General features: G+C 40.3%; 2 protein-coding genes across 3 annotated transcripts in view; both read right to left on the minus strand.

The window, feature by feature from the left end:
- Window positions 1-697: 697 nt before the first annotated feature.
- Window positions 698-16,487, minus strand: rogdi (rogdi atypical leucine zipper). Its single transcript, XM_042505031.2, has 11 exons — window positions 16,261-16,487; window positions 13,027-13,098; window positions 11,218-11,300; window positions 10,881-10,935; window positions 10,719-10,799; window positions 8,778-8,873; window positions 8,563-8,661; window positions 5,051-5,164; window positions 4,354-4,403; window positions 3,844-3,970; window positions 698-3,661 (listed from the first exon to the last, which is right to left on the minus strand). Exons 1-11 carry the CDS (start codon window positions 16,333-16,335, stop codon window positions 3,620-3,622), a joined length of 894 nt encoding a protein of 297 aa, XP_042360965.1. The 5' UTR covers window positions 16,336-16,487; the 3' UTR covers window positions 698-3,619.
- Window positions 16,488-18,255: 1,768 nt separating this feature from the next.
- Window positions 18,256-21,092, minus strand: part of glyr1 (glyoxylate reductase 1 homolog (Arabidopsis)) — a 28,315-nt gene continuing 25,478 nt past the window's right edge. For both annotated transcript variants that reach the window (XM_042505030.2, XM_042505029.2), the window contains one exon: window positions 18,256-18,938. The gene's annotated coding sequence lies outside the window, so the exon portion shown is untranslated. The remainder of the gene's footprint in view (window positions 18,939-21,092) is intronic.

Here is a 21,092-nt window from a genome sequence, read left to right on the forward strand (position 1 = left end):
GTATCTCCCCTCACTGACTCACTGACAGTGGAGACAAACTAATCTGACGACGCATTTTGACAGCTGCCAACGTAATAACAGCCCACAAATGTAATAAACCACCAACGTAATACAAATCTGCAGCTTTCAATGTAATGATCCCACAAACGTATTAAATTTCCCACAAATGTAATAGCAGTTGCCTACTGTTAATGGTATATGTAATTTCCTACAAATGTAATAACTTTGACATTTGTAGGGATTTGTTATGTTTGTGGGAAGATGAAAATCTTCAGCTTTCAAAATTGTAATAACTTCCCTCAAATGTTATATGAAATGAAAAATGATCTTTGTGGTCACTGTTGTTTATTTACTCATACACCTGCCAACAGGTTCCAGTCAGCTCATTAGAATATATCACAGGTTTGGGCAGAGTGGGTCAAAAGTGTGAATAAATTATAAATAACTTAGAGAAACATTGCACACAACGTAGGCTGTGCATTAACAAGTCCACCTTACATCTTATGTATTACATGAGGTTGAAGATGGACTTGATAACATATTATGTTGTACATTTGTAGTAGGCAACTGCAGTTACATTTATGGGAAAATGTATGACATTAAAAGTAACAGATTTGTATTATGCTTGTGGTTCATTACATTTGTGGGCTGCGTTTATACGCAGCTTCAGTGCTGTAAAGAGGTCAACATGGACAGGTTAGTGGTTACTATATTTTTATTGCACAGACATCAGATAAATCATTTCCACATTTGACATGATAGGCAGCTTTTCAACAGAGATTAACACTTATTGGAATGAATTCATTTGTTCATGATTGGATTAGTGTTCACAGAAAATCAACATATGTGCAAAACGTGTCAAATAAATATGAACATAGAGCAGACAAACACTTGAAATCAAAGATTACATTTACAGACATAAAAGTAGCTTATCAGTCAGACATAACTGTATAGTAACAAACAGGGAATGTAAGATGTGTCATTTTCTACAAATGGATAAATCAATAAACAATAACAAAAAAACAAAAACCAACAATAAAGCAGAGGCCCAGCTCCAGTGTTCACCCTGATGCCATGTTAATGTCATACCAGAGTTATCCCACTTTATAACTTGTAACGAGCGTCCATGTCAACAGCCAGGTTGTTATTACGAGTGGGAAAGCTCTGATACATCCACCATCCACTCAGTGATATGGATGTGCCTTAAAACCACAAAGGAAGAGACTTGTTCAGTCTAATTAACCCTTTAATACCTGGATCCACATCAGGTTTTTTTTCTTTTTTTTTTTTGGTCATTCAGTAGTCTTTTACAAGCATTTCAACCTCCGAAACCTGAAAAAATTGGTTTGATTTCTTTTAAAAACATGAGAAAAAAAAATCATTGATTAATTTACAAAGATGTGTCCAGCAAATTGCAAAAACATTGGGAAAAGGTGACAAAATTAATAATAATAGTAGTAGTTCTTATTATTATGTATTCAAAATAATGTTATGCCCTTTTCTTTCTCTTTTGGCTCTTTTTTTCTTACCTATCTTTTTTGGGTTAATTTTAGGTCATTTTTGCTAATTTCTTGCTTATTTTTGGTCCATTTCTTGGTAAGTTTTTCATTGCCTCCTTCCAATGTTTTTGAAAGAATTCCAGCCAGTATGCTCAGGTTTCAAAAGGTTTAACCCAGATGTAATGGATATGGTGTTATATTGCACAGTTTTTCTTTTGTGCAATAACACAACCATCTTGATAACTTGGATGCTCACAAGCTGTTAAAATGGGAAACTCTGCCATCTTTCCCATGTGATAAAAGCATGGCATGAGGCCTAAACCCTCACACATTTTAACTGACTTCACCTGTGTGAGATGAAAGAGTGTCTGGAGGGCCGACAATGGAGCTGGTCCATTAACAGGTGATACTGTACTGTCACTGAATGGAGAAAATGTGTAGCCTTGGTCATAAATAGTTCAGTATCATCTGTCAAAAAATATGTTTGTGTCCCTTAAAAAATCACAGTGGGAAATGTTTTCCTCATACTATTGCGCCCCCTCATGGCTTAGACTGTTCCCTCCCAAACACGACTGTTTGCCTTCTCTTTGTGCTACTGTTGCATTCCACACATACTGTGCAACACCTGGCACAAGTCACTATATTCTATTTACTTCTATAAAGTTTGGGGACTTTCAGATTACAGGGACAGATTACAAAAGGATGCTCAAAATCTGTGCAGTAGAGGGTGATATATCCTTTTAGTTCCTAATATACACTGATCAGCTGAAACATTAAAACTGCTGACAGATGGAGTGAATAACATTGATCACCTTTTACAATGCAGTGTTCTGCTGAAAAAACTTTGGGTCCAGGCATTCATGTGGATACCATCTGACTCTACCCACCCAAACACGGTTGCAGACCAAGTACCCTCCCCATGGAAACGGCACTTCCCAATGGCAGTGGCCCCCCAGCAGATCAATGCACCACGCCATGCCCCGAAAACTGCTCAAGAGTGGCCTGAGGAATGTGACAAAAAGCTCAAGGCATCTACCTGGCCTCTAAATTACCCAGTACCCAACCTCGCAATCCACAGGACTCAAAGGACTTGCTGCCAACACCCCAGTGCCAGACACTAAGGGAAACCCCCAGCGGACTTGCATCTATGCCTCAACAGGTCAGAGCCAAGTCTGATCCCAGAAGGCCCCATGGTGGATAAGGGGTACTTCTGGGGTACCAGGACTTCCCACAGATACTGCATTTGGTTTGGTTTGGGCAGATCTGAACACAGCAATTGTACTCAAGTGCTGAATGCACAGAGACCATTTAGAGGAAGTTGTCTTGGTCCAAATTCTCCAGCAGGTCATGATGTGGCTGCTATAAAGCGCACCATAGACTGTAGAAATAATGGACATAGCTACTGTGACCTCAGCCACTGGTTTGAGGATCTCATTCACTGATTTGGACCAGAGCCAGCCAATGATGGGTTAGAAAACATCCCAAAATGGGCCTTGTGATGTCACTTGAGTTCTTTTCTTTGACTTTATGAAGCTCCTCCAGAGCCACAGAAGACTTTTCCACTTCTTAATCATGACCACGAGATTGACTCTGACATGTAAAATTGGTGGAGCGCCCTTCTGAAGAAAGTACGATACAAAGAAAGACAAAAAGATGAGTACACATTGAAACAGCTGTGAGGGAACTCAAAGTATTTTAGGGAATAAAACAGAGACCACTGTGTCCTCTCAGTACTGCTCAGTCTTCCTGCCCTGAGTGCACACATTAATGTTCCACACAACATCACAATTCAGATGACAATTTTGGACCAGAACCAGATAAATACTCAGTAAGTACAAGCAAATTATTCTAATAAATCAGAAACAATCCCATTTATTCATGGAGAAGTTCAAGTCAGTGCTATGAGACGCACCACACAAAGATAAATGTCAGTCAGCTGGGGATATTGATATCTGTCGGGGGTTTGATTGGCTCCTTCAGCTAATCATGCAACACTTGAAACTGAATGACTGGATGATAAATATTTATATATATATATATATAAAAATAAAAACCTTCGCAGGATGTCCCTTACACTTATGTGGTTAGTTTGGGTCTGTGGACGATGGACAGCAGCTGGATTAGAAGGGTCTGTAATTCCAGAAACTGGAGAAGACAGATATCTGTGGGGATGGAAAGACAGATGGGCTTCATTAGATTTATACAAAACTACAGATGCAAAGTTACTGATCTACCAACCAGCTGGTCAGAGCATTATTACACCTGCGTAACCATAAACTGCATTCAGGCCAAATTACACAACTGTCACTATAAGATTGATAAGTGACATTGTGTGGTCACCCACCTTGTCCTTGAGCTGCTGGCAGAGCTGCAGTGAGATGGTGAAGAACACCAGCGTGTCATTGAGCCACGGCACCACACACTCCACCTTGTGAACGTGGCTCACCTCAAAGCGGTTGTTGTTGAGCTCGCTGTGGAGGAAAGAGTTCACAGCAAACAGTATGGAGAAATTAAAGGAACATTAAAGATACACATGCTAAATATGGTACAGAGTCTGATAGAGTCCTGGAGTCCCACAATTTAGGACTGATTTCCAAACTGCTCTGGAAAATCAGTGGAGTATTTCTACATGATCAGTAGTGAACTAGTTCTCTACATGAACATCAGTGTTTTAAAATGTTTTATTGTTTACATTTACTTCAATCTATTTATAGTCTGCAACTATGGGAGAAGGGAAGGAGGGAGGGAAGGACAAAGAGGAAATGAGGGAGGGAAGGAAGGATATGGGGGGTGAGAGGAGGAATGAATGAAGGTAGGAATGAGGGAGGAAAGAAAGAAAGAAAAGCAGACTTACAACATGGCTCCGGGGTTGTGTAACACTGAGCTTCCAGCAGGTTTGAAGTTCTGATGCAGAGGACAGACAGGAGACAGAGCGTTAACATGAGTCCCATGATGCTGAGTCAGCCCTCAGACAGAGCAGACTTCAGGCAAAGCTGTCTTCAGGCAGAGCTGTCCTCGGACAGAGCTGCCCTCCGACAGAGCAGCCTTCAGACAGAGCTGCCCTCCAACAGAGCAGCCTTCAGACAGAGCTGCCCTCCATCAGAGCAGCCTTCAGACAGAGCTGCCCTCAGACAGAGCAGCCTTCAAACAGAGCTGCCCTCAGACAGAGCAGACTTCAGAGCTGCCCTCAGACAGAGCTGCCTTCAGACAGAGCTGCCCTTGGACAGAGGTGCCTTCAGACAGAGCTGCCTACAGACAGAGGTGCCTTCAGACAGAGCTGCCTACAGACAGAGCTGCCCTCAGATAGAGCAGCCTTCAGACAGAGCTGCCCTTGGACAGAGGTGCCTTCAGACAGAGCTGCCTACAGACAGAGGTGCCTTCAGACAGAGCTGCCTACAGACAGAGCTGCCCTCAGACAGAGTTGCCTTCAGACAGAGCTGCCCTCAGACAGAGCAGCCTTCAGACAGAGCTGCCCTCAGATCGAGCAGCCTTCAGACAGAGTTGCCCTCAGACAGAGCTGCCCTCAGACAGAGCTGCAGACAGAGTCTAACCTTGGTGGTGTTGGGCGGCAGCACGTGCAGCTGGTACACTGTCAGGCACAGTTTGCTGAGGTTGATGTAGAAGTTGACCATGACGTCCCCGGGCATGGGCGGAGTGAACATTTTCTGGTAACAGAGGGAGACAAACAGAGTAAACAGAGCAGCAGAGCTGATGCAGCTGCTTTCATTTCACTGCCATGTTTGACAGTTGGTCCAATCTTCCCATTCAGCTCCATAATGATACATCTTGAAAGAAATTCAGTTGCAACATAAAACTCAGCTCAGTCTGTCCTTGAGCCTTCTTTAACATACTTGATTATTTCGCTCAATTAAAAGCAGCCATTTTTAAAGTTAAACCTAGTCAAGTGTCGTTTAAAGTTAATAGTCAAACTTTAAATTGAAGTTTTAAGTTTTGTTTCAGCAGTTTACAGTCGATTTAACATGAAAGCTAAACTGACAATAAAATAGATTTAGAAAAGATTTAAATCTTTTGTCATTTTAAGATAACATGTACATTCGATGCAAAATGACCTAAAGTTGAACTATGATTTAATTGGGTTTTAGAGCCAAAATGTTTCAAAATAAAATGCCTTATATAAGCAACTGATGGGATTCTGTCCACCAAGATGTTGTCAGAGGTTTTTTATTTTGAAAGGGAAGCAGGAAGTTGGAGTAAAACTGCTGTAGTTGTATTTCCTCATCTGTGTCTGGGAGAGACATTTAAACTGCTGTAAAAACTGATATAGAGTCAATATAATCATCAGAACATCATATTCACTGTCTATTTCTGCTTACAAATGCGTCTGAAAAATCTGCGAGCCACCGTTTCTCTAGATGTGCTGCAACTGACACACAGCTGAGACACACTTGACAAGCACTACTCAGGCGTGCAGTGTGAATGCTCTCACTTGATAACATGGGCCTCGAAATAAAAAACAACGTTTGGCGCTGCTCATGCACTGCTGTGTGCTATGTGAAACAGGTCTAACTCACAAAGACCAGCACCAACTGCAACAGGAGGTTACTGTGGTGCTATTCAATGCAACTGAGAGGTCTTTATTAAACAGGTATAATTTCTCTCTCTTCAAAACTGGTGAACTTTGAATGATATTGAATTGATATTGAGTAATATTTTAGGTAAAATCTACAGTCAAAGAGGGAATCAAGTGGGCTGTGAGCTTCTATCGGACTATGATATGAAACAGTTGTGATGAAGCTCAGGATTTATTCATAAGGGCTGCCTTCTTACAAACAGTCTCACTGTATGTCTGTGTAGGTTCTCAATCATCCAGGTCATGGTAATCTGAGGTTGTTTTAAAGTGGCAACTGGACTTGTTGGGGTTTCTTAAAGAAGTTTTAGCTCTTCTCCAAAAGGCTTCTTCAGTTCTAAAAGTTGACTGGCCAAGAGTACTGGACTGGAGTATAAAGCGTAGGTTGACCATTAGTATGCTAATGAAGATGTCACATGACTGTCGTATGCTAATTATCAAGGTGTCACATGAGAGTCCTGTGTTGCGCCAAGGATCTGTACATTGGAGAAACCAAACAACCCCTCCATAAACGCGTGGCGCAACACAGGAGAGCCAGCTCTTCAGGTCAGGACTCAGTGGCCCACTTGCATCTTCAGGATACTGGACACTCCTTTGAAGACAGCAAAGTCCGCATTCTGGCCAAAGAAGAGGGTTGGTTTGAACGTGGAGATAAAGAAGTCATCTATGTCAAGCTAGAAAAACCATCTCTGAACAGGAGGAGGTCCAAGACACCATTTATCACACATTTACAATACAGTTCTGGATTATTTCCATCAGAAATCCAAACACAACCACTCTAAATCATGTGACACCAGGGACCCAGAAAGGACCAAGACTGTTTGAGTGTCGTCAATCACGCCCCCACACTACTAGCTGACGACTCTCATGTGACATCTTGATCATTAGCATACTAATGGTCAATCTAGGCGTTATACTCCCGCTTTTGGCCAGTCTACTTTTAGTTCTGAAGAAGCCTTCTGGAGAAGCGAAACGTCTCCCAGAAACCTCAACAAGTCCAGCTGCCACTTTAAAAGAAACTTTGGAAATCTCACTGTAGAAACGTGAGATCTGTATGTTACAGAACATTAATTGTTGGCAGTCCTGGCCAATCCTCTTAATGAAACAGCCGTGGCACCGTGTGTAAAAAAGCACGACCTAAGTCTAATTTTTGGGTCACATGTATGTTGTCAGCTGCTGTGAGATGCTGCAGCCAGCTGTGGGCAACAAACTAAACTGACACTTTCTACCAAATGTGCTCTCTGCAGGTTTCATGAACCAATCTGTGTACTGAAAAATGGGAAAAATCCTAAAACACTTGGAAAAGGAGGGCAAATTGTGCTAAGCTGCCAAACTCTGTTGGTGTGTTGGCGCAATATTATTAGTGCAAATTGCAAAAATTATGGTGCTATTTGCAGGGTCAATCCATTCTTTGTGGATCTGGCCCATAAAGTACATATATGCATTGGTCAGTGGACATATGTCATTTTTATACAGTGATCGCACTATACAGCCACTGAAGTCTCTTATCTATAGCACCCTTGCATTTTTACAGAGCCAGCATGCTGGCATCACGGAAACAAAAGAGGTATAAGGGGTTATATGTCACATTCGAGACAGTCTCTCTGTCTATTGTGACATAAAACATACACGTTTTATCAATGCTTTATAAACAATAACAGAGACATTAACATGGCAATAACAATAATTAACCTTCACTGTTGGCAACTTATCTCAGAGGGTAACATCAGGTTCACACAGGAAACAGAGGTGCCAAACTGAAATTGCTGCTTGCTGTTCACACCAGGAGCACATTTGTCTGCGCTGGTCAGCAGCGATTCTCCTTTTCTGCTACTGTCTATTCACACAGAGAGCTCTGATCCTGTCTCTCTGTCCCTGCTTGCTTGTGTGTCTGCGTCTGTGTGTCTGAATGTGCCTGTCTGTCTCTGTGTGTCTGCTTGCCTCTCTCTGTTTAGGCACAACTGACAAGCACTGTGGAAGCACTGGAAGTATATTTTATCAGTTATTATGATCAAATCAGTTATATCATATCTCATATATACTTTATATTGTATAAAGTATTTAGTCTGTTTTCCTGCCAGATTTGTTCTTGGAAAAAAAACGACCAGACCCTGAAACTGTCACTGTAGATTGTGAGCCTGTTGGGGAGCTCAGGGCCACAACGCATCCAGTGTGAACAGTCTGACTGTGCAATACGGGCACCGAAAGCGAGCCGCTGGTGCTTCATGGAAAATTGTTGCACTTTGCAGCTGTTCCATGTCCAGTATAAACCCGGTGTCAGAAATCCGTTTTCATTTATACTCTGGTGTGTTGAAGCAGAGTGTGTGTGTGTGTGTGTGTGTGTGTGTGTGTGTGTGTGTGTGTGTGTGTGTGTGTGTGTATGTGTGTGTGTGTGTGTGTGTGTGTGTGTGTGTGTGCGTGCACCCGCGTGTGTGTGCGTGCACCCGCGCGTGTGTACTGCTGTATGTCCTGTACCATGAGACCGCTGGTGGCCAGCTCAGGCAGCGTCATGGAGGCCGGCGTGGTGAGGCGGTTTCGTGCTCTCGTCAGCTGCAGCATCACAGCGTCCATGAGCTGCAGCAGTGACACAAACATGAAGCTGGGATCAGTGACACGGTGACAGACTGAGATGTCCAGCTGTGTGCTGACAAGAACAGGGCGTGGTCGCCATGACGATACGGAGGACAGACCTTATTAACCTCAGCTCCTGTTTTAAAGTGGTAGCTCTCATCGCGGCTGCTCAGCAGCTGCAGGGCCTGGTTCACATGGTTCCTGGCATCCTGGATCTGAAGCGGGGACAGAGACAGGACACAGGAGGGACTGTGAGGAGGAAAGTAAGACAGGATCTGAGCTTTACCATAATAAGCATAAAAAAGTTACCAGTTTATATTTAAAGCCAAGATAAGAAAGTATGCCAGACTATATTAGACATGTTATTAAAACACAGGGTGAAATCAGAAGATTAGATTAGATGTCCTTCATCTAATCTTCCAAATTCACCATGTATATTAATAACTAAAACTTAATACATTAATAATTATGTGCTAAAATGTAGCATTCTTATGGAAGCCCAGTGTTCATGTTAAGGAGTTGGTTTAGAATTTTTTAATTTGTAGGGGATACTGACATGTTCTCATCACAATTCGTCACGTTGCCGCTTTGCAGCCGATTTCTGCATCTACATATTATGCTGTAGTCTGCGTCTGCTGTTGATGTTCCGAGATAAAAGCACATGATGAAATTACACAGCAACGAAAGCAGTTTTAGGATTATGCAATGTCATGGAGGCACATGGTAAGGTCTAGAAAAATAAATGTCATTCAGACAGGAATGGTAAATGCACAGCACTTGTATAGCGCTTTTCTCGTCTTTTGACCACTCAAAGTGCTTTTACACTATATGTCACATTCACCCATTCACACACACATTCACACACTGTGAGCAACTGTGATCTGATCTGCTGCTGCACACAGCGTGATTGTGCAGACAGCAGTGCACAGTTAAAGTTGGATAGTTGGAAAGTGTGAATAGCTCTCTGTGGCTGTTGTCGACTGTTCCATTACTCCCTGCAAGATTTCAAACGGATCCTCTGTCAAAAAATGCTCAAAATGACCACATTGGTAGTGCTAATGTCACTGATTAACACATTGTATTTCCTGTGACGACTTCATAATAGAAGTCAACTCATGTTTCTCCAGGTCAATGCTTCTAATGTGGAGTTGCAGCAGTAGGAACTTCATACAGCATTTTTTTCTGCAAACATTGATCATAAAAATGTAAATGATGCAATCATTGGGGCATAGGCTCAATCACCTTTGTGTTAACTCATTTGTGGACAGTGAGAATATGCCTCAGTCAACATTTCTACTATAGTAGTCAAAAAAGTGGGAAAACTCTTTCTCTCTAACTCTTGCTAAGGAAAAGAACTGATTCCTTACAGTGACAACCAAATGTAACTGTTTTGTTTCCATTGTTCTGGAAGCGTCACACTCTTACGCCTCATTCCCACTGCACAAAAAACCTGCTAACACCCGCTAACATCTGGCTTTTTAATGCCATGGGAATGCGTACAATTGGCATTCACACCTGGGTCAAATGACTCTGCAGTAGACACAGGTTTTTATCAGCTTCGATCGGCATTGATGGGAACACATCACCCGGGTGAACACTGTGAAACACTGACCCAAATACATCTGCACCGAGTTTGAAAGGGGGACTTCATAAGTTAGAGATAAACAACAAAAAGAAACTACTGAAAAGTTATTAAAGATCTTTGTTCCTGCTGCTGCTGTCAACTGTTTACCTGCTGTCCTGCCTGTCCGTGACATTGCACTGACTCACCAACACGACAACGCATGCGCGCGCGCGCTGCTGTCCTGCCTGTCCGTGACATTGCACTGACTCACCAACACGACAACGCATGCGACAACGCACACACATACACACACACACACATACACACACACACACACACACACACACACACACACACGCACATGCACGCCAGCTGACAGAAAGTCAGACTAACTCTCCAGCTGTAAATTCAGTAGCAGTGGGAATACAGCCATTTAGCGGGTAAAAACCTACATGCACCTGCTAATTGCGGTGGGATGAGGTATAACATACTGTACCTGTTGCAGTTTCCACTGCTTGTCCTCTCTGAACTGAAAGTGCAGCACTTGGCTGCTCTTTGCGACCTTCAGGTTTATGTCCTGTTGAGAAAAGCAAAACATTAACAAAGGGACATGTTTCTGGTAAATGAGTGTTTGTCAGTGAGAAGCGGACTAACTCACAGCCTGAGTCAGAGCCTCTCCCTGCAGAGTCAGCACCCCCTTCACCTGATCCATGCTGCGAAACAACACAGCACAGTTCAATGTCAACATCAGAAGAGGAACAAAAGGAAAGACATTACAATGTGTGGAGGAGAGCACCTGATCTGAAAGATTACAACACAAAGGAAATGACCAGCGCAGTCACTCACTGAGCATCTAACAGCCACTTCCTTCCCAGGAAGACTGTTGTGTAACAGCCTGGACCTCCTGGTATCGCCACAGAGCAGCTAACCATTGTAACACAGTAACTATAGTTAGAGTTAGAGCTATAAGAAAATGGTCAGAGGTGGAGCATTACGTTGAGCTGCCAAGGATGAAGTTCTCCTGTTTGAGCTGACTCTCCAGACCCGGCGTCGGCATGGAGAAACGTCTCGATGCCTCCTGTTGAAGACACAGCAAACTCACTGTTAGAATCACATCTCATCACTATGATGTCAAGTCACTACCTTTATGGATACCGTAAAAACTTTAATTAATATTCTGGGCTATTATTTGCTTAAACCACTGAACTTAACAGGCTTATATTTGGGACAGGCGACTTTTTTTAAGCCAATCACAGTGTTCTACATCATCTAAAGTGGACTTCAGTAGAGCCACGCCCCCTTTTTTAATGTTTGATGCTAGAATGGATCGTCTGGAAGAACCATGGGAAGGACGGGGGCGGGAACTCCGCTGCACGTCAACAAATGCTCACAGCGGAGTCATCCAATCACAGCAGCATGTAGTTTGGGGTGGCTGTGGCTCAGAGGTAGAGTGGGTTGTCCTCTAATCAGAAGGTCAGCGGTTCAATCCCCAGCTCCTCTGGACAACATGTCATCATGCATGCTCCTGATGCTGCGTCATCTGTGTGAATGATTACTGAGTAGCAGGTGGCACCTTGTACGGTAGCCTCTGCCACCAGTGTGTGAATGTGTGTGTGAATGGTTGAATGTAACAATGTAGTGTTAAAGCACTTTGAGTGGTCAATAAGACTAGAAAAGCGCTGTACAAGTATGGCCCATTTACCATTAGTTTCTGGCAGATTTTTTTAAATGGAGGACTTTGTCTGTCTGACTGCACCGATATATAGCCGATATATATATATTCATATAGTAACTACATAGACTGCACATGCACAAATGAAATGTTTAAATATTCATCCTGAATGTCCAGACCTCTTTTTAAATCAGCTCAACTGCAGTTACAACATCAACGTGTCACAAAACATCCATTTGTTTAACCACTTTAGTAATTTGTTCAGTTGACGCAGAGAGAGAAATGATATTTAGAGTTGAATGTGCTGCATGTACGAGGAGTTACTCAGAGCACAATGATGAGTGTCTCTGCCTCCTAACAGGTAATGTAGCTAGTTAGTTACAATCTGAGGTAGCTTTACTTGGCTAATTCCATTGGACTACTTTATACTTGTACTTCATTACATTTCAGTGGGAAATATGCTACACTCTACTACAATAGATTTGTTTGACATTAATTTAGTCACTTTTCATGGAGATTTAACTCAGCATCTTTCTGATTATGTTCACAGAATATTAATCTGTGAAGGTTTGCCACATACTGTTTTCAGGAAATACTTGGGGAAATTAAGGACATATTGAGCCATAATGACAAAAAACATTTGTAAAAATTATGTATGTAATGCATTTCAAAGTATCGATTTTGTCATTGATTTGAGTTCATTATTCATGAAAAATAAATAATGTCTTTTTTTTTGTAGAATTTGTTTTTACAATTTTTTACAGTGATACCTACATTGAGATTCTTTGTATATTGGAACTGACAAAAAAACCCAAATATAATAAGTCATCCCCATCAAAAATAAAATTTGCTAAAGATTTATGAGTGTATTTAGAGTCTAAATCCATCATTACAATATTTATTTTGTTTTTGGAACATAATTGGGTTCTGAACAGGTTAAATCAGACACGACACGACTGGCACCTGCTGAAAATCCGGTACAGCGGAGAATGTGTCAATGTACCTGGAACCATTTCTTCATTTCTTTATTTTACTTGCGCTCTGCCATTGCTGGGAATGACACATTAATAGTGTGATGTTGATTCAAAACACAGCACGCAGCCCTAAATGCAGATGAAGGTTTAACTTTTACCTTGAGGACATCCTGGAGCTGCTTCAGGACAGCATGCACCTCCTCTTTCAGCAGCCAGTTGAACTCCTCCTCCTGCCAAAAGTTTGCATAAATATTTAACCCTTAGGGCCCGCTTTAATATCACACACACTCGTTTCAGTATATATATGTATCATGTATACTCGTAACACTTCAAAAGCAAGGTTTAAAAACTTTATACATAATTTTATTTTATATTGTCTTTGAGCTTATTTTTTAAAATCAAAAATATTCATTAGTTTTCAGAATTCTAACCCTTTAAATTCCTCTTTTTTCATGATGCCACTATGTTTTTAGATGAAAAAAACCCCACAAAAATGAGATGTTTTCAACATACTACTTGCAAAGTAGAATTTTTTTGTGTTGATGATCACAGCCTGGGATATGTCAGTGATTAGCAGCAACACTGATTGTGACAGTGCAGCTAGAGGGAATAGCATGTATTATCTTCATATGCCAAATATGGTAAAAACGACATAATCGGGTGGAAAATGGTCAAAATGACCAATTCTAAGGCAAAAGAAAGAGCCCAGAATGACACCCAGAAATATAACAATTTTTATTTTTTGATGGCTGTGGGATCAAAAATGTCAGTTTGAATGAGTTTCAATTGAGCATTTTCTGACCTTAAGAGTCTGAATGTAACAATTTAGTTTCCACGGTGTATTTTAGACTTATTATAGGAGCTGAGCTGGAAATTCCAAGATTAAACAAAAACACACAATTTGGACAAAATGTATGCAATATGCATGAACACAGCCAAAATGATAAAAAAAAAAAAAAAAAGAAGAATGAAAAGCACGTAAAAAGTTGCCAGTCCCTAAGGGTTAACTCGGACAGTAAAATAAGTGCAAACGATAAGAAACATCAAAAACATTCTGCTCTTTGTGCAGTTGCTGCAGCAGTTATAGTTAGCCCAAAAATAATGCAGTCTGATCCATCAGCCCGGTGATAAACACAGCCTCAAATGTTCAGTTTTTGTTTAAACTGATTGAGAGACGTGTTAGACTAAGGGCGCGCAGGAGGAATATTACACAGTACGTCTTAGCAGCAATACATTTCTTAACTAATGAATCAAAATGTTTACTCTCCAAGGTCAAACATGCATGGAGGAGGATTCATTTCCCAGAATCTTGTATCAGAGCATTTCCTGACTGAGGAGTGCTGACTCACAGAGCGCTCCCTCCTCAGTTAACTCTGAGGTCCAGTCAATGTGGAGACACAGTATTCAAGATCACACCAATAAATCATAGATTGTAAGATAAACATTTACATAAATAAATACAGACAAAATTTGTCATGTCTGTTTATTTTTGTATTCCTCCCCCTTTACCCCTCAATAACAGAGATTATTATGGGTCAGTTTTAGTTCATTACCATAGTTTTTATTCAAACTGTGCTTTTTCTAACCTTGGTCCTATTGTACAATATGTTTCCCAAATACAGTTTTATTCCATAATGCTGCTTTTCCTCGCAGTCTTTGTCGATCTATGTAGAAAAAACAGGCCCATTCTGTTATGTGACTGGCTGCTGCTTTGGTCTGAATGAGCAACAGCCAATATATATAACTGTCTCTGCCCTGCTGTGAAATCCAATTTTGGAAAAGGTTATTTTGAAATAAAAACTGCTGAGGTAAACTCTGTTACTGAGAAAGGAAGTATGTGTTTTTAGCATTTCATATTAATGAGCTGAATATTAAACATATAAGTATTTCACAATTGTATGGTTAAAAATGCATTCTGTCTCTACTCATACTACTATTTATTTCAGTTTTTAAAAATATTCATATGTTTGAGAACTTTAAAACTCTACTGGTAAAGTACTCTGACATCACGTTACGCTTGGCATCAAGCATTTTTCCAGCCTGTTAACTGTAAGTCATGTCAGCTTTTCATCACTGATAACCATTTTCTGAGGCGTATCATAATATCATAAACTCTGAATGGAGTTTTCAGTTCCTCCAGGCAGCCACTGGTCTTTATTTGGTCATGCTGTTGCAGTAGAACATTTCAGATTTCAGGGGATTAGCTTGGAATGTGATCATGCTGATCGTTTTTGATTATCAGTCATCATGTTAGATCATCAATGATCGTGTTTGATTATCACAGCCATCGTATTGATCAATACAGTGATTGTTTTTGATTATCTCAGTTATAGTGCTGATCATCACAGTGATCATGTTTGATTATCAGTGATCATGTTTGACTATCACAGTGATCATGTTTGATTATCACAGTGATCATGTTTGATTATCAGTGATCATGTTTGACTATCACAGTGATCATGTTTGACGATCACAGTGATCATGTTTGACTATCACAGTGATCATGTTTGATTATCAGTGATCATGTTTGACTATCACAGTGATCATGTTTGACTATCACAGTGATCATGTTTGATTATCACAGTGATCATGTTTGACTATCACAGTGATGATGTTTGATTATCAGTGATCATGTTTGACTATCACAGTGATCATGTTTGATTATCACAGTGTATGATCATCACAGTGATGTTTGATCATCACAGTGATGTTTGATCATCATAGTGATCATGTTTTCCACTGTGATCCTATTGATTACACAGTGATTATGTATGATAGTGATCGTGTTTGATCATGACAGTGACCACGTTAGCGTGTAGTGTTGTTAAAAACACACCACTGCGTGTGATTTGCAGCAGACACAGGCCCTTAGATGGGAAAATGACTGTAAATACAGATTGGAGTAAATTTTCAGTGACAAGCATGGAGACAACGAGCTCACTTGGTGGTCGGTAATGTGGTAATTTGTTATGGTCGCTGCATGTTTACTAGTTTCTCTATTTCACAGTGTTTTACACACACACACACACACACACACACACACACACACACACACACACACACACACACACACACACACACACACACACACACACACACACACACACACAGGCCTGTTGTCAACATCCTCACACAGTGACTGTGACAGCCCAAACCCTGACTACAGCACCTGCATAGTAGCGCGCGGATGCTTCTGTCCCTGTCGGCTAGCAGCAGCTAAACAAACAGCTAAACAGTTAATGATACCTTGGTGCAGCTGAAGCTGAGTTATTTTACATTTTATCAATATCAAACGCCAACACGTTCTAATAACAGACGGCCCGGTGAGTCGGCGGAGCAGCTAGCCTCAGAGGCGGACAACAGAGCGTCTCTCTGCCCGCTCAGCAGCTTACCAGCACGGCTCTCTCCACCTGGCTGGCAGCGGACATCTTGGGCAGCTCGGACAGAGACCTCTGCGGGTTCAGCATTTTGTCCACAACACAGACGGAGACACTCGATGAACACGTTAAAACACCGTCCTGTCCCCGGGATAAGGAGCTCTCACTACCTACTGGATTAACGGAGGATGTGCTGCCTTCAGGTGCTGTTGGGAATAAAGAGAACGCTCACAGGAACGACGCGAATCAGCGATAAATACACAGTGAGAGGAATTTGTTTTGCCTTTTACGAGATACACTTGAATGCAGCATTAGTCTGGTCACACGTTCACTATTACTGCGGCCACGCCCACTACTCCTAATGTGGGAATATGACTTCCGGCCCGCGTCACACAGGTGACACGGAAAATGTTGAAATACTCTGATACTCAGTTTAACCCTTTATAATCCGTGCATGGTTTATTCAGAAATATGGGAAAAGGCAATGAGCAATTGCAAGAAATTAGTAATTTAATTATGACAATAAGGCTATAGATATAGTTTTCCCCTAGATTTTTTCCCCTGGCTTTTTTGAAAATGATTTTCTAAATCTAATTTTTGAACCATTTATTACCAAGTTGCTCATTTTCTTTTCCCCCATGTTTTTCAAAGAAATTCAGCAATTTTGAAATGTTAAAAGGTTTAAATGCTTGTGAAAAGCAGCACAAGGAAAGTGATGCAGCTCCAGGTTTCAAGTGGTTAAGGAAAAATAATTAATATTTTTGTCACAGTAATTAAGCAATAAAGCAAAAAATTGCAATAAATGCAAAAAATTATTAAAAGGTACAATAAAGTTACCTGAAAATTAGTCAAAGAAGAGAACAAAAAATAAAATAAAATAAAATAAGGCAAACGAGTGCTATAAATTATAATAATTCATAAATAACATAATTTAAATACGTGATTATGGTAATTGTCATTTTCCTCTAACTTCTTAACTTTTTTTCAGAGACATTTTGCCTTAGACATTTTCACTATGTTTTTAAAAATAATTTTCTAAATCTACTAATTTCTTGTTTGTGAAGCATTTCTTACCAAGCGGCTTTGTCTTTTTCCCATGTTTTTGAAATAAATCACACTAATATTCTCAGGATTTAAAGGTTTAAATGCATGTAAAAGGCATCTAAAAGCACCATAAGAAAAGTGATGTCACTCCAGATTTTAAAGAATTAATATAACAAAAAAGTATAAAGCTTTTGGAAAATTCTGCAACTTTCTTCCCTGAATGCTGATTGAATATATCCTTTTTTGTATGCTTGTACCCTTTTTATCCTTCTTTTAATTAGTATTTTCTCTTTATTTTTTCTACATATTTTCTTGTGTGCTTATTTGTAAATATTTGTTTTGTCATCTGTATTCCTCATAAACAGCCTACCTGCATCTTTCAGATGTTTTTTAAATCTTTTACCTGACGTTTCTGTACATGTTCGATTTCTCAATTTAAAAGAAAACACTGATATTCTTTAAAAAGTGAGGGCGAAATAGATGTAAAGCGGTCTTTTGTGATTTGCATCCAAAAATCTATGTATTTTGGTCTTGTAATTTTACATATGTGTTGTGCAAGGATATGAGTTGATATGAGTGATTTATAGTTGACGACTGTTTGTTCAGATTAGAACTATTTACGATAGAAATATTATATTTGGGTGCTGTAATTATTGTGACAGAGATAGTAATGCATTTTTCCTTATTGACCCCTTAAAGCCTGGAGCGACATCACTTTCCTTGTGCCGCTTTCCTTTGCAAGCATTTAAATCTTTGAACCCTGAGAAAATTTAACTTCTGTCAAAAACATGGAATGTGAGGGAATGCAAGGGGCTGGCCTTTGGGTTCAGTGTGCAGCTCAAGGACACATGGACATGAGGACAGGAGGACTGAACAGGTAACCCTGTGGTAACAGCTTGCTCTTCTTCCTGAGCTGTGGATGCCATGACAACACATGAGCAGTGATGACACATGCATACATGTCAGTAATCTGGAGAGGATTTATTAAACAGCACAAAAGTCTTGATATTTCCACATGTACACAAAATCATAAATATCCCCCAAAACCAAAGTTCCACCCTCCTTCCTTTAACAGGATCCAAGTCATTTCAATGCGATAATAAGCCAGATTATAGAAACCACATATTAATAAACCATTTACACTTGAACTCAATAATCTACAGTATTAAGAAACGAAGATGTTAGACAGCTGCTCGGTAGAGTCCTTTTCATCACAGCTACTGTCCATATAAAAGAAACCCTACGCAACCTAATGTGCTATTTACATCTGTCTTCTAAAAACTGCTCTTTACACTAGAGTGTTGAAGGGTCAGAGAAATCAAAAACCTTTCACATCATTTCTTTAGCAAACAGAGAAAACTTTCAGAATGGGACGTTGGATTTTTTACAAGAAACAAAATGATTCGGTTTCATGTGAAACGCATTCATGTACAGTTTACACTGATCCAAACCGAGGGCCAAAGAAACACCATCAACTAATTTTTTCCTGCATGGAAGCCGTTACACTTTGTAATGCTGCACACACTCCTGCCTCCTGTGTGTTCACGTCACACTGTGCGGGTCATCAGGGCCTGCTGCCACAGCTGCTCATCTTTGAAGTCACATTCCACATGGCCACAGTGGGGTCGACTATTGATGTGCTATTTCTTCTGAGGATAAAGATTTCACATTACTGCACTTACTTCCAACACCATGTGGGACAGACAAGAGCCCAAAAATAAACCCACATCCTCTTTGCATCTAGGCTTGTGCAGTATCCCAGGGTATTCAGAAATCCTGAAGGTATGTTTTTAAATACAGTCATAACTACAGATGCTCTTCTTTCTATTAAAATCATTGTACATAGTGCACAGCATGCACCACCAGAGCTCAGCCTCTGGTCTCTACAGGCGTAACAAGCAGCTGAGCTGAAAGTCACAGCTACACATAGTAGTGGAGGGAGAAGTTACAGGACTGTAAACAGCCGGTGGCCTGCAGGCATAGAAACTGTGGAGAACAGCAAGTTTTTTACATCTAACTTGGTGAATTACCGATTTATTTTGAACAAACTGAAGCTGGTGATTGTTGGAACAGTGGACTTACTGACTAGATTACAAGCAACAGTAACCTTGATGGTTTGGGGGAGTTTTATTTTGTTTCTGTCAAGTTTGAATGAAGTGTCTTTTGTGAGTTAATGAGGCAATTAAGTCTTGTCAGTCTTTTGTGATCAAGACAAAGTTGAGTTTAATAGATGGGCAGCTGTATTTCTCTGGTGAGAATACTACTTTTCATAACATTTTGAGCACTGATATTGTGTATTTACTAGTCGGAAAAGCAAAAGTATTACCACCCAAGCCTACTTGCACCAGCGAATTTTTGTTAAATCAGTCAAATTTGACAGAAAATGAACATGAATAGTATAAAACCCAAAATCTACTCTGCAAAATATGCTACCTGATGCCTTGAGCTGAGATTTCACACACTGTGCTGGATCAGTTTTAGTGGTGGAAAAGAGCCCTCCAATAGTCACCAACAGATGAAAGGGATAGTTCAGATAATCTGGGGTTATACCAGGTGTTTATCCAGTCAGTGTATTACATATGGTAGATTGTAGACGGGTCAGCAATACAATTTTTGCACCTAATAAAAGTCCTGAGTGAAAAAATCTATGACAAATTATGTGCACGCTATATTGAGATTATTTTTACAGCTTTCTGTCAGACACCCTGTTTTAATGCAGAAACCATGCACAGCTTCAGTTTCCCATCTGTGCTCTCTGTAAAGCCACCAGACTTCACTGTGAAAAGCAGGAATTTAAGCTCACTGAACGCAGGAGCTGCAGGTCCATCGCTACTTCGATCAGATAGTCAGTGTTATTGTGTCTTTGGTGAATCTAAACTAACCAGTTAAAACGTCAAAGTCAAATATGACTTTTAAAAATGTAACTGGTTATAGCAGCAGTAGACCAGCAGCTCCTGTGTTCAGCGTTTTGAAATCACTGTTTTCCTCAATAGAGTCTGGCTTTGAGGAACATGATAGAACTGCTTTATCAGAAATCACTGACTGACTGAACATTGAAAAATACTCTCAATATAGTGTGCACTGATTCCTTTTTAGGTGGGACCTTTGTATGTGGTGAAATGTATGCATATATGTGTTTTATTGCTCAGCAGTACATTGCTTAGGTTTTGTGTCGAGTGCCAATCTGTTTGTCCAAACTGGGGGCGTGCCAACCGACATCTACTGTAGGTTATACACAAAATCCAAACTATCCCTTTAAAGCCATGTTGTCATCAGAATTCCAACAGATACAGAAACTCAGCTGTTTCCTCTTATCAGGTAAAAACACCTCTGGCTGAGCATGCACAGCTTTGCTGCATCATTTGCAGCTGCATACTTGTGCAGAGTGTGTTAGACTATGTAGTAGAGGTCTTCCCAGGGCCAGGTCTGTACCAAATACTAAAAACAGACTAATAACCCTTACCTAATATGCAGAAATTGATTTTGAAACATTGGAGAAATGGCTTGATCTCTTTAAAAAAAACAAACATGGAAATCAGCAATGAGTAATGCAAGAAGAAATGACCCAAAAAGTAGCAAGGAATTGGTAAAAGGTACAAGAAAATTGTGGCAAAATAAAAAAGATGAAAAAGAAAGGAAAAAGAGAAGGAATTGACCTAAGAGAATTGCTTAGAAAGCTATAATTCTGAAAAATAACTTTAAATATATTTAATTTTGATAATTATGAATATAGATTTTCCCGTGCCATCATTTTCTTCCCTAGACATTTTCTCTTGCTTTTAATACTTATCTAATTCTACTGA

Source organism: Plectropomus leopardus, chromosome 18 (assembly GCF_026936395.1).
Source record: "Plectropomus leopardus strain MGB_pleo_1.0 chromosome 18, ASM2693639v1, whole genome shotgun sequence".
NCBI classification, from domain to species: Eukaryota; Metazoa; Chordata; class Actinopteri; order Perciformes; family Serranidae; genus Plectropomus; species Plectropomus leopardus.